Below are 22,669 nucleotides of genomic sequence, written 5' to 3'. Positions count from 1 at the left end.
CTGGCTGGTTAGCGTGGGAGGCTGGACCAGAGGACCCCTTCAATCCCTTCTGGCCTTTTAAACCTATGAATCCAGGTTGCTATTTCCTGTGACACTCAGCTGCAAGCCCATTAATTCAAGGAGCTGCTGCTGACAGGTTTGTCCTTGAAAGGACTCCACCAGTACATTTTCACCAGCTGTCTCCTTGCAAAAAAAGGGTACTGCTGATCCAAGGAGGAGGGGAAACCAAACAGTGTTCCTGAGACTCCAGGAAGATGCCGAGAATTCTTCCAAGATCATGGTGGCATCTTGTACACTTGGGTTCACATGTCCCAGGTCCTGGTTCCCTGCTGGGTGACGGTGTTCACTGGGAACTGCTCCAATGGTAATTTATCCTTCCTCTGCTCCGAGATGCTCCCCTACCTGGGGAGCCATTTGCAAAGACCTGATCTCATTGCAGCTGACAGGACAGACAAAATGGAGCTGTTTGGAAAGCAGTGAAACTGGGTGGGGTCTCAACAGTGTCTCTTTAAAAATACGGAGAACATTTTGGGGGGGGGGACCTACTGGATGACTGTGCCCAGATGCTTGCTTTTACATATATTAGTGTGTATCAGTCACATTAGCTGATATGGCATCAGATTGGAGTCACCCTCCAGTGTGGAAAGGACCACGCAGCACTGGCTTGAGTCTATCTGAACACTGCCAACCACAACCCTCTCTCGGATCATTTCAGCCAGCCTATGGATGAAAGCTAACTCCTTCCCAGCCCCCTATAGAAAGCCTAAAGGGACCCTCTGTTCAGATCCCCTGCCAAGAATGGATGCAGAGGAGAGCCCTCCATAGAAGCCTTAAGCTGACCTGCCTCCTGACAATAAAAGCAGCTGGACTTCCCCTATGGGAACAATAAGCAAGAAACAAGGGCCAAAACTGCTGATCCTTATTACTGGGCATGTCTACACGTTCATTAATGTGCCTTATGATACTGCACATTTAGTTTAGTACTTCCTTAATAAAGTACTAACTAAATGCACAATACCTAGAGTTACTGCATAGTAGCACCAGCGCATGGTTATTTAGTGATGTTCACTGTGCATTAGCCTAATAACACCGTGCAGTAGGCTATTAGTACAGGTTTTGCCATGACATGCTACTGCGCAGTGTTATTAGGCTAATGAGCAGTGTTCCCACTGAGTCCCGGGGATGGGATGAGCCTCTGGACTTGCTGCTGCATTACAGACAGATCTGTGTCAACTTCTATAAACAAACCCTGGAGCTTGATGTCAGATGAAAAACAGCACCGCTGGCTCCAAGCTTTCAACAATCACAAAATGGCACCTTTACAAAATCATTACGCTGGCGTGGAAGCCTTGAAAAATAATAAACCTTGTGCTCTTTTTATTGATCTTTAGGAGCCTTCTCTTCAAGCTTTTCCTTTATGATAACCGGGGCTAGAAACTGCCCCTCCACCCCATAGGGAGTGGAGATTAGGATGCAGTTAGAGGACTCCAGGGGCTGGGGCTTTAAGGCCACCTCCCCCCGCGCGAATATCACAGATCTTGCAGTAATATCACAAAAGTCAGCAAATGCTGCAAGCAATATTCTAGACAAACACACCAGAAGGAAGTTTGCTGGAAGACAGATACCTTGAGAATACTCACTGCGAGGGCAGCGTTCTTCTGCAGCTTATTGTACGGGCTGTACTTTGGCTTGGGCGGCTTCCCAGCGAGCCTGTCTTTGTGTCTCCTGCTGTTCATGTGCTGTGGGTGGGAAAGCCAGAGGGTCACACAGGGACTGGGAAATCTACTGGCAAACCCACTGTCCCCAGGAATGACCCTCTGGAGCCCTGCTCTGTGCCTGCCCTATGGGAGACTCGTACATGGAACTGCACATTCAGTGCATTCTCTCAGTCATTCCATAACACATCCTTTGCTTCTGATGTCTTGGCTCTGGGATTTGCACCATGCAGGCAACAATGGCCTCAACATAATCATCAGCAGGAGCTGAACCCGGGACCACAGAGTGCCACCTCTCTACTGACTGAAGTACAGAATCAGGCCACCTAGCCTGCAGCTGATACCGGACTCATTGCCCTCTATGCATAGTTCAGCCATTAGAAGGCAAATATCTGCCACTGTGTGACTGCCGTTAGGGATAGCTCTTTTCCTTACCTTGGGCTCCATTCTATCCCTCCCGCAGTGTCATTGCTGCTGCCTCTTTTCTCAGAATTAAGCATGATTTTACATAAATGAATCAATTTCTCAGGATCCATTTCGATGCACTGTCTAATCTTTTCATTCTCTCCATCTGCTAATTCCCACCCATCCCCCCACTTCCTCTGCTCTACTGTTCTGTGACCCTGCAAACGTATAAAAATTGGAAGGACCAATCTTTCCCCATACAGGGGAGGAGCTGTAAGGTCCAGGCAAAGAGGCATTTCAACCTCTTCTTCAGGGAGCTGGGCTCTGCAGGGTGCCATCTGCAGTGAGGTGTTCTGGGGAGAGGAGAGGCTAGGGTTGTTTCCAATGGGACTATACATGTCAAGAGACCCACCCCCAAACATGTACTGAAGGGGTCTGGAGGAAGGATATGCCTCACTCCACCACTTGTGGAAATTCCTGTGGGTGGGCCTTTTACAGGCATCACAGATTCCTCTATCCCTATATCCTGGTATTTCCAAGGACAGACACTGAAAGGGAAGATCTCACCAGGCAAGAGGAGGGCTAGAGCCATCACCTGTTTAAGCTGGGTCTCCGAGTTCACGTAGATCTCACACACTTGGCAGTGGAACGCCTTGTTCTGGATGTTGATGCTGCCCTTGTTACCAATCCGTTTGGACTTGTGTCCTGCCCGGGAGAGGACCTTGCCTCGGCCCCGCCGCATCTGCGTGGTGTGACCCTCCAGCATGGACTTGTGTTTGGCTCCTGGACAGCAGAGGGAAAATGAAAGTCTTTAAGCAAAGGGACCAGGTGCCTTGACTAAGGTGAAGATGCTGTTGCTAAATGCAGTGTTGGAGTTGAGTGTGCTTTGCCCTCAAATTTACCATGATGGTTATCTGAAAATATCACCCATGGCTGTGTTATTTATACACAAACCCCAGCAGCATGCCCTTTTTCATGCAGAACACAAAAAAAAAACTCCGCGATAGCAGGGGAGACCAGGAACAGGGAAGGAAGTGACTTGCTCAAGGTAACATAGACCAGTGGCAAAGCCAAGCAGAGAATCCAGGTCTCAGTGTCAGGCGAGGGAAGCCAAAACAATCCCAGTTCTCTGAAGCATTCTCCCCTGGACCAGCAATCCCTACAATCAGACTGGCATAGGTTTGCATGAGTGGAGAACCACAGTGCTGGGTGAAACAGCAAGTGCACTCTATGATCTCATGTTGCCCCAGCCCTCCTGTGTGGAGCTCCAGCTTAGAGTAAATACTGCACGTTCAAGTTATGAACAGAAGGCAGAACTGTGCTGGCTGCTCTGACTATAGGTGGAGAGGTGTGAGCAGGTGTTGCACTAATAAAGGTCAAGGAGCCAGAGGAAATGATGTCCAGTGCTGTCCAAGGGCATCTCTCTGCTCACCGCACCAAGCAGCCGGACACTTGGTGCCCAGCATGTTGTGTCATTAAGATACAATGTAAGCAGAGGTAATCACTGGAAACCATCTCCCAAGCCAGCTAGCTCAGCATTTCTCCCAGGGTTCAGTCTCTGAGCCTATAGGTAAAGCTCTCATCCTCCTGGGTATCAGGTTCTGGGCAGGCGTGCTGAGCCTGCTTCAATTTTGGGCACTAGTAATATGAGAAAATAGGGCTGACTCTGACGGAAGCGGGGGGGGGGGGAGCAGTGCCAAAGAGATCAGGTCTTTCTTGAGTGCCCTCTGGGTGACATCCAGGAATGGGTGCCTTGGGTTCTCCCCAGAGCCGGGTGGTGGGACCCAGGGATCCTGTGGGGAGTCACATTCCTTGAAGAACATCTGCACTGGCCTTTATATAATGACCTCTGTAATTTTAGCTAAAAGCACCGGAGATTTGCCAATAACTGGTGGGACTCAGAAGTCAGACGTAGGACAGAAGTGAGTCAAACTCAGCAGCACTCCCAAAGGGGAAAGGAATAGGAGAACTACACAGTATTTCCCAGCTAAGGCTCACTGAGTGTGGCTCCTTCTGGCTCGGCCTGCAGGGGTGCAAGCTTGTGTGACACACAGACTACCAGTGAGGACTGGCTCAGTTCAAGGGGAGGTGAAGCCTGTCTCCGTTCAACTCTGCTACAAGAAAAAAAGCTTTGTGGGTGACCTGATACAGCTCTTCTCTACAGAACAAGAGACCCCCGTCTTGAGACTCAGTTATAGCAATCTATGGCCTGCACACAGAGAGAGAACAACTCCCACTCTGGGGAGGGGGGGGCTGTGCTGTTTGGAGACGTCTGGCTTTACAGATGGTAGTTCCCAGAGCTGCAAACAGGCAGTGTCTGCTCAACAGCAAGCAGAGCTTCTTACTATAAGCTTGTCATCTAGAGATCTTAAAGCAGGGGTGAGCAAAACACAGCTTGTGGGCTGGATCTGGCCTGCCAACTGATTGTATCTGGCCCATGGGCAGGTGGCCACCAACTCATTGGATAAGGCCCGCAGGCAGCCCAAGGCAGCTGGCAGCTCTGGCTTCAGCCACCACTTGGTGCTGGGCAGGTGGGCAGGACTGTTTCCACCATGCTGGGTGGGCTCCTTCCACCCAGCACTGATGTGGTGGCATCAACTGTGGGCCCAGGCAAATGCCCGGATCCCCACATGAAACTGCATCCACAGCTGATGCCAATGCCCGCCCAGGGCTGCTTCTGCAACATGAGGCAGGTGGTGGTGTAAGCTGTGGATGGGGCCGGCAGGTTCTGGGTCAGGGATGGGGCATGCTACAGCTCTGGGAGAGGGGCAGGGGGCAAGAAGGAGGGGGAGCAGGGCATGCTGCAACTCGGGGTGGGAAGTGGAGGGGAGGGAGAGGGAGAGAGAGAGAGAGGGTAGGAGGACTCAGGCATACTACAGCTCTGGGGAGGGAGAGAAAGAGTGATGTGGCTCTCAATAGGATACCAAAACTCACATGACCTTTGAAAGGACACTAAAATTGATTAAATGGCCCTCCAGCCAAGATAAATGCCCACTCCTGGGTTAAAAGCATACCACAGGAAAGGTTAATATTGTACAGATGGGGACAAAGGCGTGGACTTGGCTATGGTCACTAGCAGGTCAGTGGCAGAGCTGGAAACAGAAGCCAGTTAGGTGCCCTAACTCTGAGGACACTGGAGATGGCTTCTGTGTCAGAACGATGGCTCAGCAGCTCCTGTGTATTTTGGCTTCTAAGCCTTCAGCAGTTTCCTCCCTCATGGTTTCTGGAGTCTGTGACAGGAACTGCAGACACCTTAAACTAGGAGATTTTGTTCACAGCTAGCTATCACTAAACCAGTGAAAACTGACACTCTGGATGGGAGCAATGACTCATTCTCCATCTCTCCCCTCTGCGGTTTCCAAAGACTCAGTGGCTGGCTGAATATCTCACCCACATCCAGGATTGTGCTGCCCAGGCTTCCTTGAGAACCTCCCTTTCTACGGGGTCAGACCTTCAGGACCATTGCCACTCTAAACTGACCAGTGTACATCACCTGGTACCTAAATATGAACTGCAATCTAGGGAGGTACATATAAATGTCCGTCAATGCTGTAGCATCTGAGCAGTGCCCCAAGCTCAGTGATTTGGCATTAGAGTAAAGAACAGAACCTAAGGATCCAGGGTCCCATTCCCCCGCTTCCTCTAACCGCCAGCAGGCTGTAGGTACGGAGCTGGGAGTGGAACCCAGGAGTCCTGTTTTCTAGTCATCAGCAGCAACCAAGAAGTGGAAACCTTATGAAGTGTGAAACATTTTAGAAAGCCGTTCTGGGGCCTGGCATCTCTAAACCAATAAATGGCAGATGCCCAGGAGGGAACTGAATAAGGGATAGATCACACTAGGGATATCTGGTTTGATGTTCTCTCTCTATAGCATCCAGTTCTGCTACTGTTGGAGACAGGTCTATCTGATGCACATACAGATGTGGGTATGTGTCCATACAGGAACAGCTAGTCCCATCTGTTACTAAAAGGGCCTACTGAGGGTACAGCAACAGAGTTATTGGGACAACCAATGCAAAAACAGGGAGAGGAGCAAGAGTCAAAGGTTAATAACAAGTGCTCCAAGGGAGGACACTAAGCAGAGCACACTGGTCAGTGTCCACTGGCCCTCAAACAGGTCCAGGGAGCCAATGGACACTGCTCAGTGATACTCTACCCAGAGACATGAATATCCAGGGACAGAAAGATAGCTCCACAGTTACCAGGGGTCCTCTAGGCCAGAACCTCCTTCCTGGTCAGATAGATGGCCAACTTAGCAAGGGCCATGAGGAGGCTGACCAGGAGTTCGGAGACAGGCTACTAGGGTAGGTGGATCGTTGGTCTGACCCAGTATGGCACTTCTTATGTTCTGACAACATATGTCCATTAACAAATGGTAGGAAACAGCCAGCAACCCCTTTTATTTTAAACTAAAAGCCTGGGATCCCACTGACACTACCTCTGGTGCCAGTGCTACAGCAATTGTTTGTTTGTTCATTCTTTTTTCCCCCAAATAAATTTCCAATTTTATAATCTGAGCCGATCAAGGCAAAAGGCCACTTCTGTAGTTCGGCCTGAGGTTCTGCCCTTCACTGCCTTTCCTGTTTGTGACCTTTGTGATGTGCAGGAAGCTGCATGGCCCAGCATGGCCGTGACTCAGAGGTTATGTGGGGCTAGGGGGAGGGTTCATTTCCAGCTCTCACAGAATGTGAGTGTCTTTTCCTTTAAAACAGGGTGCAAGAAGTCTCTGTATTTCTTACCCATCATGGACAGGAAGAAACATTTTCAGTGAGCAGCACAGGGCTGCAGAGGATTCAAAAGCCACTGGGAGTCACCAGTACTGCATTCTCCTTCTCTGCTGCAGCACAGCCCAGCGTTCCAGGAACAAACCATACCTTGCAACCTGCCCAGGTAAGTTGGATCTTGCTCCTTATTTTTAAGAGCCCAGGTAGGTCCCTGTCCTCCAAAGTTCAGAAAGTGTCATTGCCAGCAGCCCCCAAACTCATATAAAGGAAGAGATCTATCACCTGCCACTCTTCCACCTTCCATAAGAGGCTGATTCTCCATGTGACAACTTGAATGCTGCCTGCATAACACAATGTGTCTGCCTGCCTATCGACAGCTCTCAGCCTCCCACATACTAAAGGAGAAGGAGGAATTTATATCAGGGCCTATTTTTCTCATTCAAAGTGCTTTACAAGCGTTATCTAATTACATCTCATAACCCCTGATCCATGAGAGACAGAGTGCTGGTCCTGACCTGCAGCTCTAAAGTTTTGCACATGATAGAGACAGGGTTCTTGAACAGATTAGTTCATTAGTCTTCATATGGATCCTCACTGTGCTGGGCACTGTATAATCAGAGCAAAGCATATCCCTGTTCCAAAGAGCTCGTGTTCCCCCTCAGTTTCTATGTGCATTTTTTTTCTGAGATGAATAACACACCACGGCCAAAAGGAGAGAAAGTGCCTGGCTTGTGTAAGACATGAGGGGGAGCTCTGGCATTAACTTTTTTACAGTCCCTAAGTGGCTGAATCAGAGACCAGGTCTCATTAACTGCCAACATCACTTGTGAAAATGGGACTTAACGCAACCCTTGCAATGGGTGCTTTTCAAATGCTGCCCTGGGTCTAGGAAGAGGAGCCTGTAGAAGGCTTTTCCCCTTCAGGTCCCTATCAGCCTAAAGGAAGGCTGCCAGGAATGCCAAGCAGCTTCTAATCACTTGATTAAACGTGCCTGAAAATGTCTTTTAATTAAGAGATGTAACAATAAAGGTGAATTTGTCCTTGCTAAAATTCACCCTTTCAGTTATGGAATGGACACATTGACCTTCTACTTGAAGGTCACATGAATTAACCACTTTGCGTAAAGCACTATTAATTAACCCTCACAACCACCCATTAGGGTTTGCCCTGATCTATTTTACATATCGGGAGGTTGAAGCACAGTAAGGTGAAGGGACAGTCACATGCTTGAGGTCATGCTGCCTGTCAGAGGATGAATCAAGAACAGAACCCAGGAGTCCTGACTTTGCCCCTAACCTCTTCTATCCATTAGGCCACATTCCCCAACAGTCCTGGCTCCCAGTCAACCCTTGTCTAACCCCTAAACTAAAACACTCTTTCTATGACTAGAAAGAGAGCCCAGGAGTCCTGATTTTCCATTGACCCTATTCTGACCACTGAACTGTGCTTTGTCATGGGGTTGGGAATAGAAACCAGGAGTCCAGTCCTGTATAAACCAGTCTGCTTATCTACTCTGGTAAAGTGACATGAGGGCATTCTTCATCACAGTTATGTCTACAAGTAGTAGGTAAGTATAGTTATGGTCATACTAGCGATGAGCCGCTTACCAGTGTTGTGGGCCTCCAACTGGGACAGGGAGTTGACGGTCACTTTACAGGTGGGACAGTAGAGGTGTGGCTTGCTCTTCTTCCCTTCCTTCTCACTGTCAGGGGCCGAGCTCACGCTGCTGGCCAATTCTGTTGCCTGGGGCTCAGCACCCTGCGCTGCTGAAGAGGCCACGCTGGTGGCATCCGAAGCACCCTCTGACAGCTCTGAAACAGGTGGGGAGACCAGGGATGGGATGCTGCTGGGCAGCTCAGCTGAGAACTCCTCTGAGGTGGGTGTCAGCATGAGACTGCTGCACTCAGCATCTGGCTCCTTCAGCACCAGGAGGCCGTTGGCTTGGACTAATGAAAAGGGAATGGGCACAGGGAGAAGCAATCCTGTTAGTTGAAGGACTTTCAGCTTTGGAACAGCACCAAAGCCTCAAAAGCCTGCTGCCCAGATCCCCTCCCCATATCACCAAGGCCAACCCAGCCATGCTCCATCTGCAAGTCGACCCTGGCAAACCCCAATGTACCCAAGGGCCTTTCCCATTAGCACTTTGATCTGCGACTCATCAGAACCATCCTTGACATAAAAAGCCATGATTAGCTTTAATGCATCTGCCGCTTTGGGAGGAGATACTCTTTCTGTTGGCCTCCTCCATCCAACAGAAAGGCAGAGTCCTAGTGGGACAGTCAGGCTGTTATCTGGCATGCTGAGCTCAAAGCAGATGCTTCATTTGCTATGGCAGTTATCTCTGGTTTGAAAAGCTGCCCTCAGACATGGTATCAAAGTGAGCTGAAGGGAGGGGAAGCAAAGGGCCCCTTTCCTACTGTGCAGCCACAGAAAGAGGTATGGCATGAGGCTCATTGGTTTATAGGCAAATGACTGATGATGCTAATTTCTGGGGCCAGGTGAAGTCTGGCATCAGGGGAAGGGCTGTTGTCCAGGTAAAAGTCTGTACTGGCTCGTTTCTCCAGTAATGACTATGCAGGAGCCTCTGGAATGACTGTGGGTTATTGAACAATATGCACAGCAGCAAAAAACCTCAGACAGAGTCCTGGCTTTACAGAAGCCAAAGGCAAAGTCCTGCTGAGTTAGCTATTATTTATCATCTTTACAGGGGGCCCAGACATGGACCAGGTGATGGGAATTGTATGAACACAGGACAGAAAGACGGTTCCTGCCCAATGGTATCCTAATAGAGCTGTGGTTCTCCTCTTTGCTAAGTTACAGCTAATAGCCAAGGGACACCTGTGCTGTGAGGAACTTCACTTCTCTTGTCATTAGTTTTAAGGTGGTACCTAGAGTCTTTATCAGGGGTCAGGGGCCCCCAGTGCTGGGTGCTGCATAGACACAGGATAAGAGGAAGCTCCTGCCTGAGGAGCTTGTAGTCCTCTGCTACAAGGTGGGAAGTGCTTTGGGCTGTATGACTCTCCACCTTTTTGCGACTGGGGACCCAAAGTCCAGAGTGGATAAGTAGCAGAGGCTGTGTGGCCCAAGGTTATACAGGCAGTTTGACTGTGGCAGAAACTTATGTTGACCCAACGACCCTTTAGCCCCAAATCCAGTACCTTCCATCCCAAGGCCAGCCTCTCTCTTAAACATAGTGCTGGCTAGCGAGCCTCTGCTTTGTGTGCCTGCTTCCTTTGTTCTTCTCCCACCCTGATGTATTTCATACCACTCCCCTTCTTGTTGGGCTTTCTTCACACTTTGATAGGAAGCTCTCTGAGGCACTCTTATGCTTGTACAATACCCAGCACCAAATCCTGATACGGGTCTTAGAGATGGGCATGCAGAAGTCCCAGCCCAAGGGTCCTGGCCAGTTTCTTGCCACTGAATTGATACAAAGCCACAAAAGCAATGCAGTCCGAGTGTCGCTCACTCCACCCTCAGTTCTGCTCACTCCTCCCTCAGCTCAGAAGAAACATTTATAACTAAGAGCTTTATTGCCTTACTAATCGCAGCCCTCTTTAGCCTGATTAGCAGCTAACAATCAACGGGTGCCCATATACAAGGCCACTGTATATACCTGGCAGCTGCTCAGGACTTAATCAGTCTATTTATGATGTTGCAGCCACAGCAGTGTTATTAATACAAATGTTGCGGCATCACTGGAAAAGGCTGTCATTAACAACAGCATCATTAGTTATCATTACAAAAACCTCCTTGTAAATACTAAACTGTGCCTATTCTCACAGGGGTCTGATTCCCCTGGGTTTGGTAATTTGCACTGCTTGTTCTCAGCCCTTTGGCTGCTACATGATACATGTGCCCTTGGGGGAATGATGAGCATGGGCCTCCTGCAGAGGCCGATTCAATGCTAAAGGAGGTTTTTCCACCCCAACTACTTGCAATAGAGAGAGATTGCAATGCACAGTGAACAGGCTGCCAGCTAGATGATAGTTAGGGCTAACTATATGTGGGGAGGTGTTGGGCCATAGGCATCTGCCCCAAGAAGGTGGCTAGGTCAGAGCTGACAGCCTCTGGGACTTAGACTCATGTCCCAGGCTCACTTTATACAAGGGACTCGAACCAGTGACCTAGAGCAGAATAGCCCTGCAGGCTCTGCCTAGCCCCTGTGGCTATCTGAGCCTCCCGCTTGCTAGCACTGCTGTCAGTTGCAAGGCAGATGCTGCTTTTGACCAGTGCCAGCATGACGTTAATTGCTATTTGGACAGAGTGCTGCTCCTTACAGAGATACATTAAGAATTTCAGGGGGCTGTTAATCCCAGGGGAATTATTATGACAGGAAACATTTGGCATTGACTCTGCCTGCACCCCCCTCCCTCCATCCTTCCCCCCAGTGCAAACTGTCTGGTACAAGTTCAAGGCCAAAAGCCCCGGATGCTGGAAATCCCAGAGGTCAGCGTTCCCCTCTGTGAGCTCTAAAGCCATGGCAGGCATGCAGTCTCCTCACCTGTGCTGCTGGGATCCCCACTCCCATCCAAGGTGGCAGGGAAATCGGCTGGCTTCTCCTGGCTGGTGGTGGCAGTTGCTGCTGCTATTTTCTGTTTGTTCTTCATGGCTTCTATGGCTTTGAGTCTCCGGGCATGTTTGTGGCCTTTATAATGGGCCTCTGCCTGGTTCTGGAGGAGGGAACATTTGATGGAGAGAAGTCATGTCAGAGCACATGCACCATGGCAGGAAGGCACAACACAAACACACATCTGTATACATGCACTCACACATGAGCTGGAGGGGAGGCAAGTAGAGGAGACTGTTCTGAGAAGAGCAGCATGATTCCTTGTGCTTCTGTGGCTCTGATACCTTTGAGGAGCCTTAAACAACTTTCCAGGCTGTTCCTGAGAATCACTATTTCCCATCTACAGATGGAACAGCTCGGGATGGGTGGTGGGGAGGGAGGGGGGGGACAGCATTTTCACAAAGTCCCCAAGATAGCAGCCTGTGGCAAAGTCTGAAAGAGACCTCAGAGTTTTGCCTCACAATCCTCTTTGCTTTCATCCATCATACCCCATCCTCTTCCAGAGCTGAAAAAAGAACCCAGAAGTCGCAGCACCCAACTTTAGCCATCTCCCGTTTTTCTATCCTATCCTACTGGACCACAGAGCCCTATATATTTTGGTTCCCATTTCCCCACCCACTCCTTCTCTAGAAAGGAGCTACCGAGAGGAATTTAGAAAGCCCATCACATCTCACCTCAACCTTGTCTTTCCACATCAGTGCTGAGCACTAAAATACCTTCTCCCATCAGACTTGTTTGGGCACCAAGAAGTCACCATGCTCAGCCTGAAGGAGACACGGTGAAGCCATGTGCACTAGATGGGGAGCCTGCTAAAGGCCATGGGCAGGGGAAGCAGGTGGGGTGCCCAGGATGTCCTGCTTTCTGAGTGCCTCATGGTTGTGTGCTGCAATTCTGCAAGTGTCCTGAGGCTCAGCATCTGGCTGGGTGCTTCAGAGACAGCCGAGATACAGGTGGGGGAGGAGTGCCTCTCTTGGCATCTAGACTCAAAGCCAGGCATGCTCCAAGTCTTGTCTCTGTCCCAGTCCATGGGACAGAGCTTGTTTGGTTCACCTGAAGGGGTGTGCTCAGCAGCAGAGCTGTGGGAAGAACGATGTATGGAACACCTTGAGATGCCAGTGTTGCATGCTGAGAGGCCAATGTTTGTCTGGCAGAAGCTGGGCCTCAACTTGCATGCCTGGGCCAGCTCTCTGCCTCTTGTTTTTAAGGGGGAATGCCCTAATCTCAGTATCTTTTCAAGGCACCTCCCTTTCCTAGGAATATCATCCTTCTTGCTGCCTCAGCAGTCACCTGCCCTATGGTCGCTCTGGGGGAAAATTGTTCTGAACCCTTCCCAGGTGATGGGGTTCCAGGCACAGTGTTTATGAAAGAAGGCATTTGTGGATGGCATGCACATCACAGAGTGATGTGCAAGAGTCTCCCACTCAGTGTTTCTCAGGGTCACTTTGAAAGCAATCCCTACACTCTCAGGTGAAAGGGGGTTGTTTTGCATTCGTGGTTCACTCAATTCCTGGCCTCTCTCTGCCTCAGAGGTAGCTTGATCTAGTAGTGGCTTAGATACTAGCTCTGCTACTGACCTCCTGAATGACCTTGGGTGGGTCACCTCTCCTCTTAGTGCCTCTGCTCCCATGTAGTTAAGAGTATAAGCTCTCTGGGGCAGGAGCTGTGTCATCTATGTTAGTGTAGACAAAACATCTTGTACCACAGGGTCCTGAGCTCAGCTCTAACACCCAGACACTACCATAATATAAATAGCAGCCCCCTGAGCCATGCTAAATCTGCCGGAACCAAGGACCAGGACAGCTCAACTAACCCCAGCTGTCTGAGATAGCCACAAGGATAACTGGTCACACAGGGGATAAAGATGCTCCATTACATTTCCAGGAGGCATCAGTGTTACTACAGCACTTGCCTCCAGGCTAACACTGAACCCCGTGACCATTTACGCTCAGTAATTTTTGCCTCCCTTGGTGCTGGCAACCATCACAATGGTGCTATTTTTGGGTGAGCACGTGACAGAGCTCCCTTTTCATCTTTGCATCCAACTGCTTTGCGCGCAAATCTATTCAGACTGAGGGATCGCTTTGCTAAAACACCACCACGTTGCAAGGCCGAGATAAGGACCCTTGGCTGATTAAACGCACAAAGTCACTTTCAAAGGAAGCTTTCAAGCAAAATTTATGACTTCAGAAACATACCATGAATTGCCTGCCTGCTGTTAAAAAAAAAAAAATGAATTCCTAGGGAGGATACATCCCCGCATTGTAACCTAACGGGTGTCTAACATGTAATTTACATTCACAGCCTCCTTTCTCCCAGAGAACAGTGAATAATGAAGTGCATATTGATGGGCTCATACCTGCATAGGACTGATAAAAACAGGCACAAAAGAAAATAACCCCAAACATTTGTGTACTTAGCAGACAGGCACAATGCAGCATTGTCACCCAAAACAACCACCGTTTAGCAATTTATGAAAAATAAATCCAAAATGAATTAAGACACTATTACTTAGCAGAGCAGATTAATTTGCATAGTGGTTTTTGGAGGCTGGTTTAAGGCTCCCAGCACTGGGTATAACGAAACATAACTCCCTCTCTCTTGAAAGGGCAGGATTAATGTCTAAGAATTCTGCATCTATGGCTGGATATGCAGAAGGAAAATCCTACACATGCACAAGTTAGTATAAATGGAGCCTCATTAGCAGATTAAAGTTCCAGAAGATAATGCAATCTGGACAGGCCTGACTCATGGCCAAACTTGGTTCCCCCAGCATTGTTGCCATGCTATGCCAAAACAGAACCAGTGTTATGGTTTACATTGGTAAGTGATTTTACTACAGATGTGAGGTTAGCAAGAAAAGGAGAAGAGCACCGGAGACAGGGTATGTGTCTGTGGGTATTTGTGAGAAAGAAACAGCACATGTCTGAGAGAAATGAGTGAGAGACAGAATGAACAAAGGTACAACCATGCTGGCAAGACAGGAAGTGTGTGTGAGAGACCTCCAATCGTGCTACCAGGAGTTTGAAAAGCTGAGACAGAAAGAGCACGTGTGCAAGGTGCATGCGTGTCTGACAGAGAGAGAGTGTAAGCACATGGACACATGACATATTCATGCCTATGTTAAAAAAAGGGAATGGAGCACAGCATCCAGCCTTTTATTTATATAACTTTCTCAAATCGAGTGTAGAATTATACCCAGAAATATCAAGGGAAAACTATGCCTGTGTAACTTACCCCAGTATAAATGTCAAACTTATCCTGCTTTCTCGTCACCTAGCGGCAAAGAGTTGGAATAATGGCAACCTTCTGGGAGAGCTGCAGGCCTGTCTGCTCTATATCCCAGTGCAATGTACACCGGGGTATGAATCCAATGAATATTACACTGGTGCAAATGGGTCACATATCCCATGTCTGGGAATGAGACCAAATGCACACACAGAGCGCTTGGCTGGAACATCTCTCCCAGTGCACCTTACTGGCCAAGTGAGCCTAGTCTGAACAGCTCATAATAGCAAGGATGAGCTTGTGCCAGTATAGTACATTCAAGCCACTTGGAGCAAAAGAAGCTGTATACAGTTTTGCTTGTATAACCATATCCATGGGAGGGTTCTTGGTGATGCAGTTTGTGGAATGCACCTCTGCTGAACAGGGCTGTGCTAGCAAAAATCTGTGGTGTAGACCTGGCCTGGGGCAGAGCCAAGGTGTTCCTGTAATGGCATTTTGTTCAGGCAGGCTGAAACCACATTGAACCCAGCTCTGAGAGTGCGCGTGGGAGCCAGAGTCCTCAGGAATCTGCATGCACTCAACCACTATGGTGCTGAGAGCCACATGAGTAGGTAAACAGGCAGAACAGCTGAGATGCTGTTTTGAGCTGTCCTCCAGCAAGTTTCTGGGGGCTTTGTGCTGTACTACTCCTTAGGCAGAGAGGCATCAGGGTTTCCAGTCAGGTTCCCAGGCTAGCAGGGGATATAAACATGCATGCGCCCGCATAGCCTTGTACCAGCTGCTGCTCTCTGAACTCAGCACATCAAACTACTGTCTTGGTCCTGCCCTAGAAACACTTGAAGAGAAGAGTGCAAAGGAGCTGAGGGGTTTGTTGAGCTGGACATTTCTCTAGCAGTGACTGGTAGGTTGTTATGCCCCTAGCCCTTTGCTGATCAGTGTTAATGCCCTTATTCATGCTGGCTTGTTCCGCTGATTTCATTGGGACCAGAAATGAAATCGCTACTGCCCAGTGAAACAGGGAGATCAGAATCATGATCTTTACTGGGGAGAAAGGATGAAAAGGGCATCAGGCTGGTATCCAGGAGTGCTGGGCTGAGTTGCTACCTCTACCACTGATTTAGTGTGGAACTTTAGGCAAGTAACTCAGTTCTCAGGTCTCAACTCCTAGGGGAGGGATAACCCCTCACATTAATGACGATAATGGAACCTGCCCATCCTCTGGTGGTGAGGGTCAGATGACACCAACACAGAAGGTAGGCATTTGGGAGTTTGTAGTTTGGCAGTAGGTAGTTTGGGAGGCATTTTGCCTTCCTGCACAGGACACTAGTTAAAGGACTCCGTGAATCTCCAGTGACAATTCATTTACTTTAGCAAATAACTTGCTCCCCTTTCCTTCCCACAATCATCCCTGTCTCCACAAAGGGCCCATCTAATCAACACCTCAGACGGGTGTTTGCCTGTTAAAAGGCAAAGCAACAGCACTAAGAAATAATATCAAGTTATGGTAATAGGAAACAGCAAGGTTTCCCTTGCAGATTCCCAGCCTGTTTCTCCACAAAGCAGTAACAGCACTAGACGAGTTATTGATCTTTAATTGGCTGGAACAGTGTAAAAGGCAGCTATGAGATTTCTGAGCAGATACATGCTATCAGTTATAAATTCATGCCAGGGGCTGTATGGAGGCTCCTCTCTCCAGCAATGCCTGCACTGGTGAGTAATATGGTGGCACCTTGTCTTCATAGTTGAAAAATAATACACATGTATATGCAATATGCATATGCATGTACATGTTTTTGCCAGTATTTTTCATGCATAGATTCTAAATGCTGCCTTGGGCAGGGTTTCAGCTTCCCTCTACTGGCTCAGGTGCTGCACTGGCCTAGGGTGCAAAGGGCACGTGGCACTGAAGCGCACAAGCTGCAGGTGGAGTTTTACAGATGCTTTAAAATGTAAACAGAGGGAGCTTTGTTCCTCACTCCTGGGAGATTAACTTGGACTCTCTGGGCTTGGCTCCATGAGGAGTTGTACCAGCACTGATCAACCACTCTAGTTAGTGCAGTATAACTTCCCAAACTGACACACTTATCTGGAATAAGAGTGGCTTTTTCCAGCCTCACTTAAATGGCTTCCAAAGTAACATGTATTAAACATGGACTAAAGTAGAATCAGCCTCTTTTATACTGAAATAAGAGAGCATCCAGATGGGGAGTTGGAGCAGTACAACCCTAGCTGCATAAATTCACGCCTTTCCTTGCACCGAAATGACTGTCTGTGCAGAGAGGCTGAGAGCAGCACTGTCCTGCTGCTGGACTGGCAGAGGAAGACTATAAGTGATTTTAGGTGTTCTGGTCAAACTACAGTTAAATTTAGAAGGTGGAGTTAATAAAGTGAAGTTATCCCCACTGGGTGCATCTACACATGCAAATAATTCAGGAGCAGTTTACACTTGAGTAAACTCTCCCAGGCATATGTCTACACATATAGGGACGTGGGGGCAGATTTGCTGCTCCTACCAGCAGACTACTCCCTACTCCCTGAGGACCTCCAATGGGCCCCTGCAACAGCTCCCCTGGGTGCTAGCCCAGGGGCCAGGAGACAGCTGTCTCCTGGCAGGGGCTGGGACATAAGCTTTGCCACCAGAGCCTGGGTGGGGACAATGGACCCCTGTCCTGGCAGCAGGGAGCTCCCAGGCCTCACTCCAGGATTGTGGGGCTTGGGCCGAGAGATCCTTATCTCCCTGTGCCAGCTCTGTGGTTGCAGGGCCCAGGCTGGAAAATACCTATCTCCCAGAGCCAGCTCCATGGTTGCGGGGTTGGTGCTGGCACAGGTGCTGGGAGAGATTTCTCTCCCAGTGCTGGCCCCGAGACCATGGAGCTGGCTCTAGGAGATAAGGATCTCCCAGCCTGGGTCCCATGACCGTGGGACTTGGGCTGGGAGAGAAGCCATTGATTCCTTTCCTGTGATCCTGGAGCTGGTGCTGGGAGACAAGGATCTCCCAGCCCTGGCCCTGTGATTGTGGAGTGGGAGCTGGGAGCTCCCTGCTGCCAGGGCAAGGGTACATTGTCCCAGACTGGGCTCCAGTGGTCAGTGGTGATGCATATGGGGTGCACATGCGCCCCCTGACAGTGCTGGTGCACCCCTGTTTAGGCAAAGGGCAGGGTGGCAGGCAGAAGCGCTGGTTCCCCCCTTGCGGTACACTCACCGTGGAGAGCGGCTGCCAGCAAAACAGTCTGTACCACTTCTGGAAGAGGCCGCGGGACTTCCAGAAGCAGTGCAGCTGCTTTTTGGTGAGTGATATCGGCCGTGGGGGGACCTCCCCTGGTCAGTAAGATCGGCTGCTGGAGTAACCACCTCCCCACCCCAGTCAGTGAGATCGGCCGCCGGGGGAGCCCCGGCCAGTTAGCTGCCTACCTGGGCTTCCAGGACCCGTGCACCATCCCTGCCGCCTTCTCCGGCTGTCAGCAAACCCAGCCACCCTCCTGCTATATTCCTGCACTGTTCCAGTGGCAAGCCAGCCTGTTCCCAGGTAGTCCCAGGTGTCCTGCCTTCAGCAAGCACCTGTGGCCACTAGGACAATCATGTATATACAGTGACAGAAACTGAAATGGTGAGGTTTCAATTAAGAACTCACCATTTCAATTTAGGGGGCATAGAATGCAACCTGAAGGACTAAACCTCCATTACGTGTACAAGCACCTTTGTGAGCTGACTGGTGTCGGGGGGGGGGACACGACGACGACTACACGACACGACACATGCCTCCCTGACTCAAGAGGCACCAGTCACCTATACTGGTGGTAGAGCCCGCCCTAGCAGCAGGCACCTCTCAGGGGCAGGTAGCAATCTCCTGCCCAGCTGACCAGAAGCACATTTGCTACTGGTCAGGCATCCATACATGTGCTACTGCACAGTAATCTTGAGTAAATTTGCTACTTGCATTTGTAGGTAGCAAATTTACTCAAGATTAGAGCCAATTACTGTGCAGTAAGCATTTGCACAGTGAATGGGGCCCCAGCTGGGACGGGTTGTGGGACAATCAGAGCCTGGCAGCTCCTTTAGAGGCATGCACGAGCAGCTATCACTGCTGTGTGCACCACGGGGGAACCAAAAGAGGGGGGGGGGCACATACTCCCCCAATGCCACACCCCTGGAGGAGCAGGCCAGAGGCAAGGGCAAATGATTTGCCTCTCCTCCTGCCTCACTCCCTCCTGCACTGTGGGGAGCTCTTCCCAGCAGGGAAGGGGGGGTCGGGCTGCACTATGGTGGGGGCTGCAGCCACCCCAAAATTCACTGTAGCCCCCCCAACCCTCTTTCAGTCAGCCTGGCCCAACACCCCTGCCAGGAACAACCTGGCACTGCCCTGGCCCCAGCCCACAGCCTGCCCTGCCCCATGTGCTGATCCAGGGGCACATGCCCCTGTGCCCTCCCTGGGGTGTGCACAGTGGTGGCGCTGGGGGTGGGGGCTGAATTAAAGCAGGGCTTACATGTGGTGGCTGCCACCCCGCTTGGCCACATGCGGGCCTGCTTTGCTATGATCGGTCGTGGCTATGCAGGCTAATGACAGGCCTTGCATCCAGCTAATTGTGTGCTGCCGGGGGTGGGCACAACCCCAACCTGGCCATTCAGATGGGTGGGGAGGTGCCGCAATATGCCATGTGCAGCTGGGCAGGTGCCACGATGTGATGTGTGGAGCCGGTGCTGTCAGGCACATCCTTCTTCTTCCCCCTCCCCTGGGTAAGAGGCAAATGTGCCAGGGGAGATGCCACTGCCACGCTCTGTCCCTACCCGCCTGTTTGTACCCCCTATGACCCAAGTACCCCTGGGGGTATGCATCCTCTGAGTTGACAACCCCTGGCCTAAACTATAATTTGGACTGGTGGGATCCAAGTAAAACAGAGGAAGGCTCTATCCAGAAGGCTCTCCTTTGTGCTGAAGACTCTGGAAGCAGCTGCAGCCATTGATTCCTTTCTGAAGAACTGCAGTCTCAAGGCAGCTTTAAGGAGCTGAGGCAGCTGAGACAGAAATCGCCAAGAGCAGTAGCTTCATTGGGGGACTTTGGAGAAGGTCTTCCTACCAAGCTCCAGCACTATTTCAGTTGATGGGGTGGTCCCCCGAACCACATGCTCTTAAGGGAGAGAGAGAGAGCTGCCCAAAACTGGGACTCCTCCAGACCTGGATCCAAATTGTGAGTGGAGAGGAGGGCTGGGTTCAAGGAGATAGAGACAATAGCTGCAGGGCGAGCTGGGTTTATGCCTGCTGCCAAAGCACCTTGGGGCTTTTCAAAGTTTACATCATACTTCCCTCTCTCCCCCTTGGTTTTTGGTATTAAACCCTTGGACTCATTGCTTATGATACTCACTCAGACAGCATAATTCAGTTTGCTAGGTTCCTGGGTCAAGCCAGTGGTGTTTGAGCTTTTAAACAGGAATCCCTAAACCAGTAGCTCCCAATCTTTTGGAGGCTGTAACTCTAATTCCAGGGTGATCCTGTCTGTGGGGCTCACAACCCCATTCCTAAGTCCTGTGGGAGCTTCCCTAGACACTGGAATCCAGCTGTTTTCACTGCCAAACAGCACTTGGCAGACAGGTTATATCTATTTTCCTCCTGACCACAGTTTTTTTAGATAAACCCTTTGGGTGCCTGTACATGTGACAATGTTATGTGGCTTAATGGCATCACACATTACACGCACCTGAGTTTTGTGGGTTTTACATGACCTTGCATCATTGCAAACTAAACAGCATCCTGATGTAGTTTAGTTTGCAATGTTGCATTTTGGAATGTTGCGGCTATTAGTCAGCTCACCCCCTGGCTGTGGGAGAGGTGGGCAGGCTCCGTGGAAAAAAAGACATGAGGTCCCTCACCACTTCTGCCTTCAGCAAGCTCCTGCGGCCAGCAGGACGCCTGGGACCACCCAGGATCAGGCTGGCTTGCTCCTGGGGCAGTGCGGGAAGGTGGCAGGAGGGCAGTTGGGTTTGCTGGCAGCCTGAGAAGGCAGCGGGGACAGTGCACAGGGTGCTGGAAGCCCAGGCAGGCTGCTAGCTGGCTAAGTGCTCCCCTAGCTTGGAGATGCCTAATCCAATGGTTCCCCGAGCCCGCCCAGGCTTCCAGCACCCCATGCACTGTTCCCGCCAACTTCTCTGGCCACCAGTACACTTAGCTGCCCTCCTGCTGCCTCCTCACATTGCCCCACGGGCAAGCTGGGTGTGTTGACAGCCAGAGAAGGCAGAGGGGATGGTGCACGGGGCACTGGAACCCCAGAAGAGCTCAGGGAAGCGTTGGATCGGGCGCCTTTGAGCTGGGGCAGCACCTGGCCAGTTAGCAGCCCACCTGGGCTTCCAGGACCCATGCACCATCCCTGCTGCCTTCTCCGGCTGCCAGCAAACCCAGCCACCCTCCTGCTACATTCCTGCACTGTTCCAGGGGCAAGCCAGCCTGTTCCCAGGTGGTCCCAGGTGTCCTGCCTTCAGCAGGCACCTGTGGCCACTAGGACAATCATGTATATACAGTGACAGAAATTGAAATGGTGAGGTTTCAATTAAGAACTCACCGTTTCAATTTAGGGGTCATAGAATGGAACCTGAAGGACTAAACCTCCATTACGTGTACAAGCACCTTTGTGCCTAGCCCAAGGTCACATTGGGAGTCTGAGACAGAGAGAAGAACTAAGTCCAGATCTCTTTATGTCCTAGGTTCATAACACAACCATTGCACCAATCCTCTTCTCAAGCCCTTGTTCTTTGTGCAATGTGCCCATGGACATCATCTTGGAAACAGGGAACCTTGGCACTGTAGCCCAGGCCCAGGGGCTATAACTGGAAAGGGGGATACTGCTCTCTGTACAGAATGAGGCTTACAGTGCTGCAGTAGAGCAAAAAACCTTGATTCAAAGTCTTGAGTGAAGGGCTTAAAGCACTATGGCTATTCACCTGTTGAAGGATGGTTACAAAGGAAATCTGATTTACTGCTGACAGAGGTTAAAGCAAAAAGAGATTTTCACAAGGAAATCCAGACTGACCCTCCTACCTCACCCAGCCCAGGGCCCTTGCTCTATTCTGGTGGAGGCCCCTGCTGTTTGGCAAAGTTTTACCAGCCTCCCGACTGGCCGCAGTAGTAGATTTGCATGCAAATTCCCTCTGAAACTTTTAATCAGTTTCCCCCACAAAAGATCAGCTGCATGCAATTAATTGTTGCAGGGGATGAATGAATGCTACCTTCTGCCCCTCAAAAAGATGTTTGATTTACTTGGAATAAAGGGCTATAAACAACCCAACACACCAGAGCTCTGCACAGCCAAAGCAGGAAAGATTATATTCAGCTCCTGAAGAACAGATACGAACTGCACGGTCTGATAAAGCAGCTTAAGCATGCAAGCCAAGAGCAAGGCAGGGAGAGCGGACCTGAGCAAAATGAAGAGCCAGGGAAAGACAAAGGAACAGATGTGGCAGCTCTGCTGTGCAGAGAGGGAAGGTCACAGCTCACTCCCCTCAAGGAGCTGCATGGGCTCACTGGAGGGAAGCTGCCAGGTGAAGGAACCAGAAGCAGGGTGGGGTCTACAGAGTGATCTGGAGGATGGCAGCCAGTAGTGAATCGTGTAATAGTTGCCACCTATGGCACAGACTGCCCAATCTAGGACTGCAGCTGTGGAAATGGTCTCTCCAACAGTTTTCACGTGCATTAGAGAAGGCACGAAGGAAAGAGGGCAGTGGGTGGCTTCGCATTTGCTAACCAAGCCAGGGAAACAGCTGGGAACTGCAGGTAGAAGAGTGTGATGTAAGGCACAATAGGCTGAATCTGCCCATCCTGATGCTGGGGGCAGGATGCAAATAGACAACAACAGGAAGCTACCACATGGGGGAGGTAGGTAAACGTACCCAATGGCATATCTGCCCAGCAGCGGAGGAGAGGAGTCCCAACTGCAGGCCACTGTACTTGCTACTGGGCAGATTAACACCCTGTCGTAAATGGATGCAACTTCCCTGCAGTCAATGGAAGTGCAATTGATTAGTGCCAAGCTAGACCTTTCCTGT

At 50.2% G+C, this 22,669-nt stretch overlaps 1 protein-coding gene across 4 annotated transcripts in view; it reads right to left on the bottom strand.

Annotated features, from left to right (window-relative positions):
- Positions 1–22,669, bottom strand: part of LOC102573871 (zinc finger protein 385C) — a 240,369-nt gene that overhangs the window by 4,759 nt on the left and 212,941 nt on the right. For 2 of the 4 annotated variants that reach the window (XM_059726941.1, XM_014604701.3), the window contains 5 exons: positions 22,514–22,618; positions 11,349–11,517; positions 8,452–8,790; positions 2,716–2,903; positions 1,626–1,739 (listed from right to left, as the gene is read on the bottom strand). In XM_059726941.1, the coding sequence (XP_059582924.1) occupies positions 1,626–1,739; positions 2,716–2,903; positions 8,452–8,790; positions 11,349–11,517; positions 22,514–22,618 (915 nt within the window). The remainder of the gene's footprint in view (positions 1–1,625; positions 1,740–2,715; positions 2,904–8,451; positions 8,791–11,348; positions 11,518–22,513; positions 22,619–22,669) is intronic. The other 2 variants (XM_059726942.1, XM_019476479.2) reach the window with 2 other exon arrangements.

Source organism: Alligator mississippiensis, chromosome 4 (assembly GCF_030867095.1).
Source record: "Alligator mississippiensis isolate rAllMis1 chromosome 4, rAllMis1, whole genome shotgun sequence".
Taxonomy (NCBI): Eukaryota; Metazoa; Chordata; order Crocodylia; family Alligatoridae; genus Alligator; species Alligator mississippiensis.
This window is presented reverse-complemented; position numbering and strand designations above follow the sequence as displayed.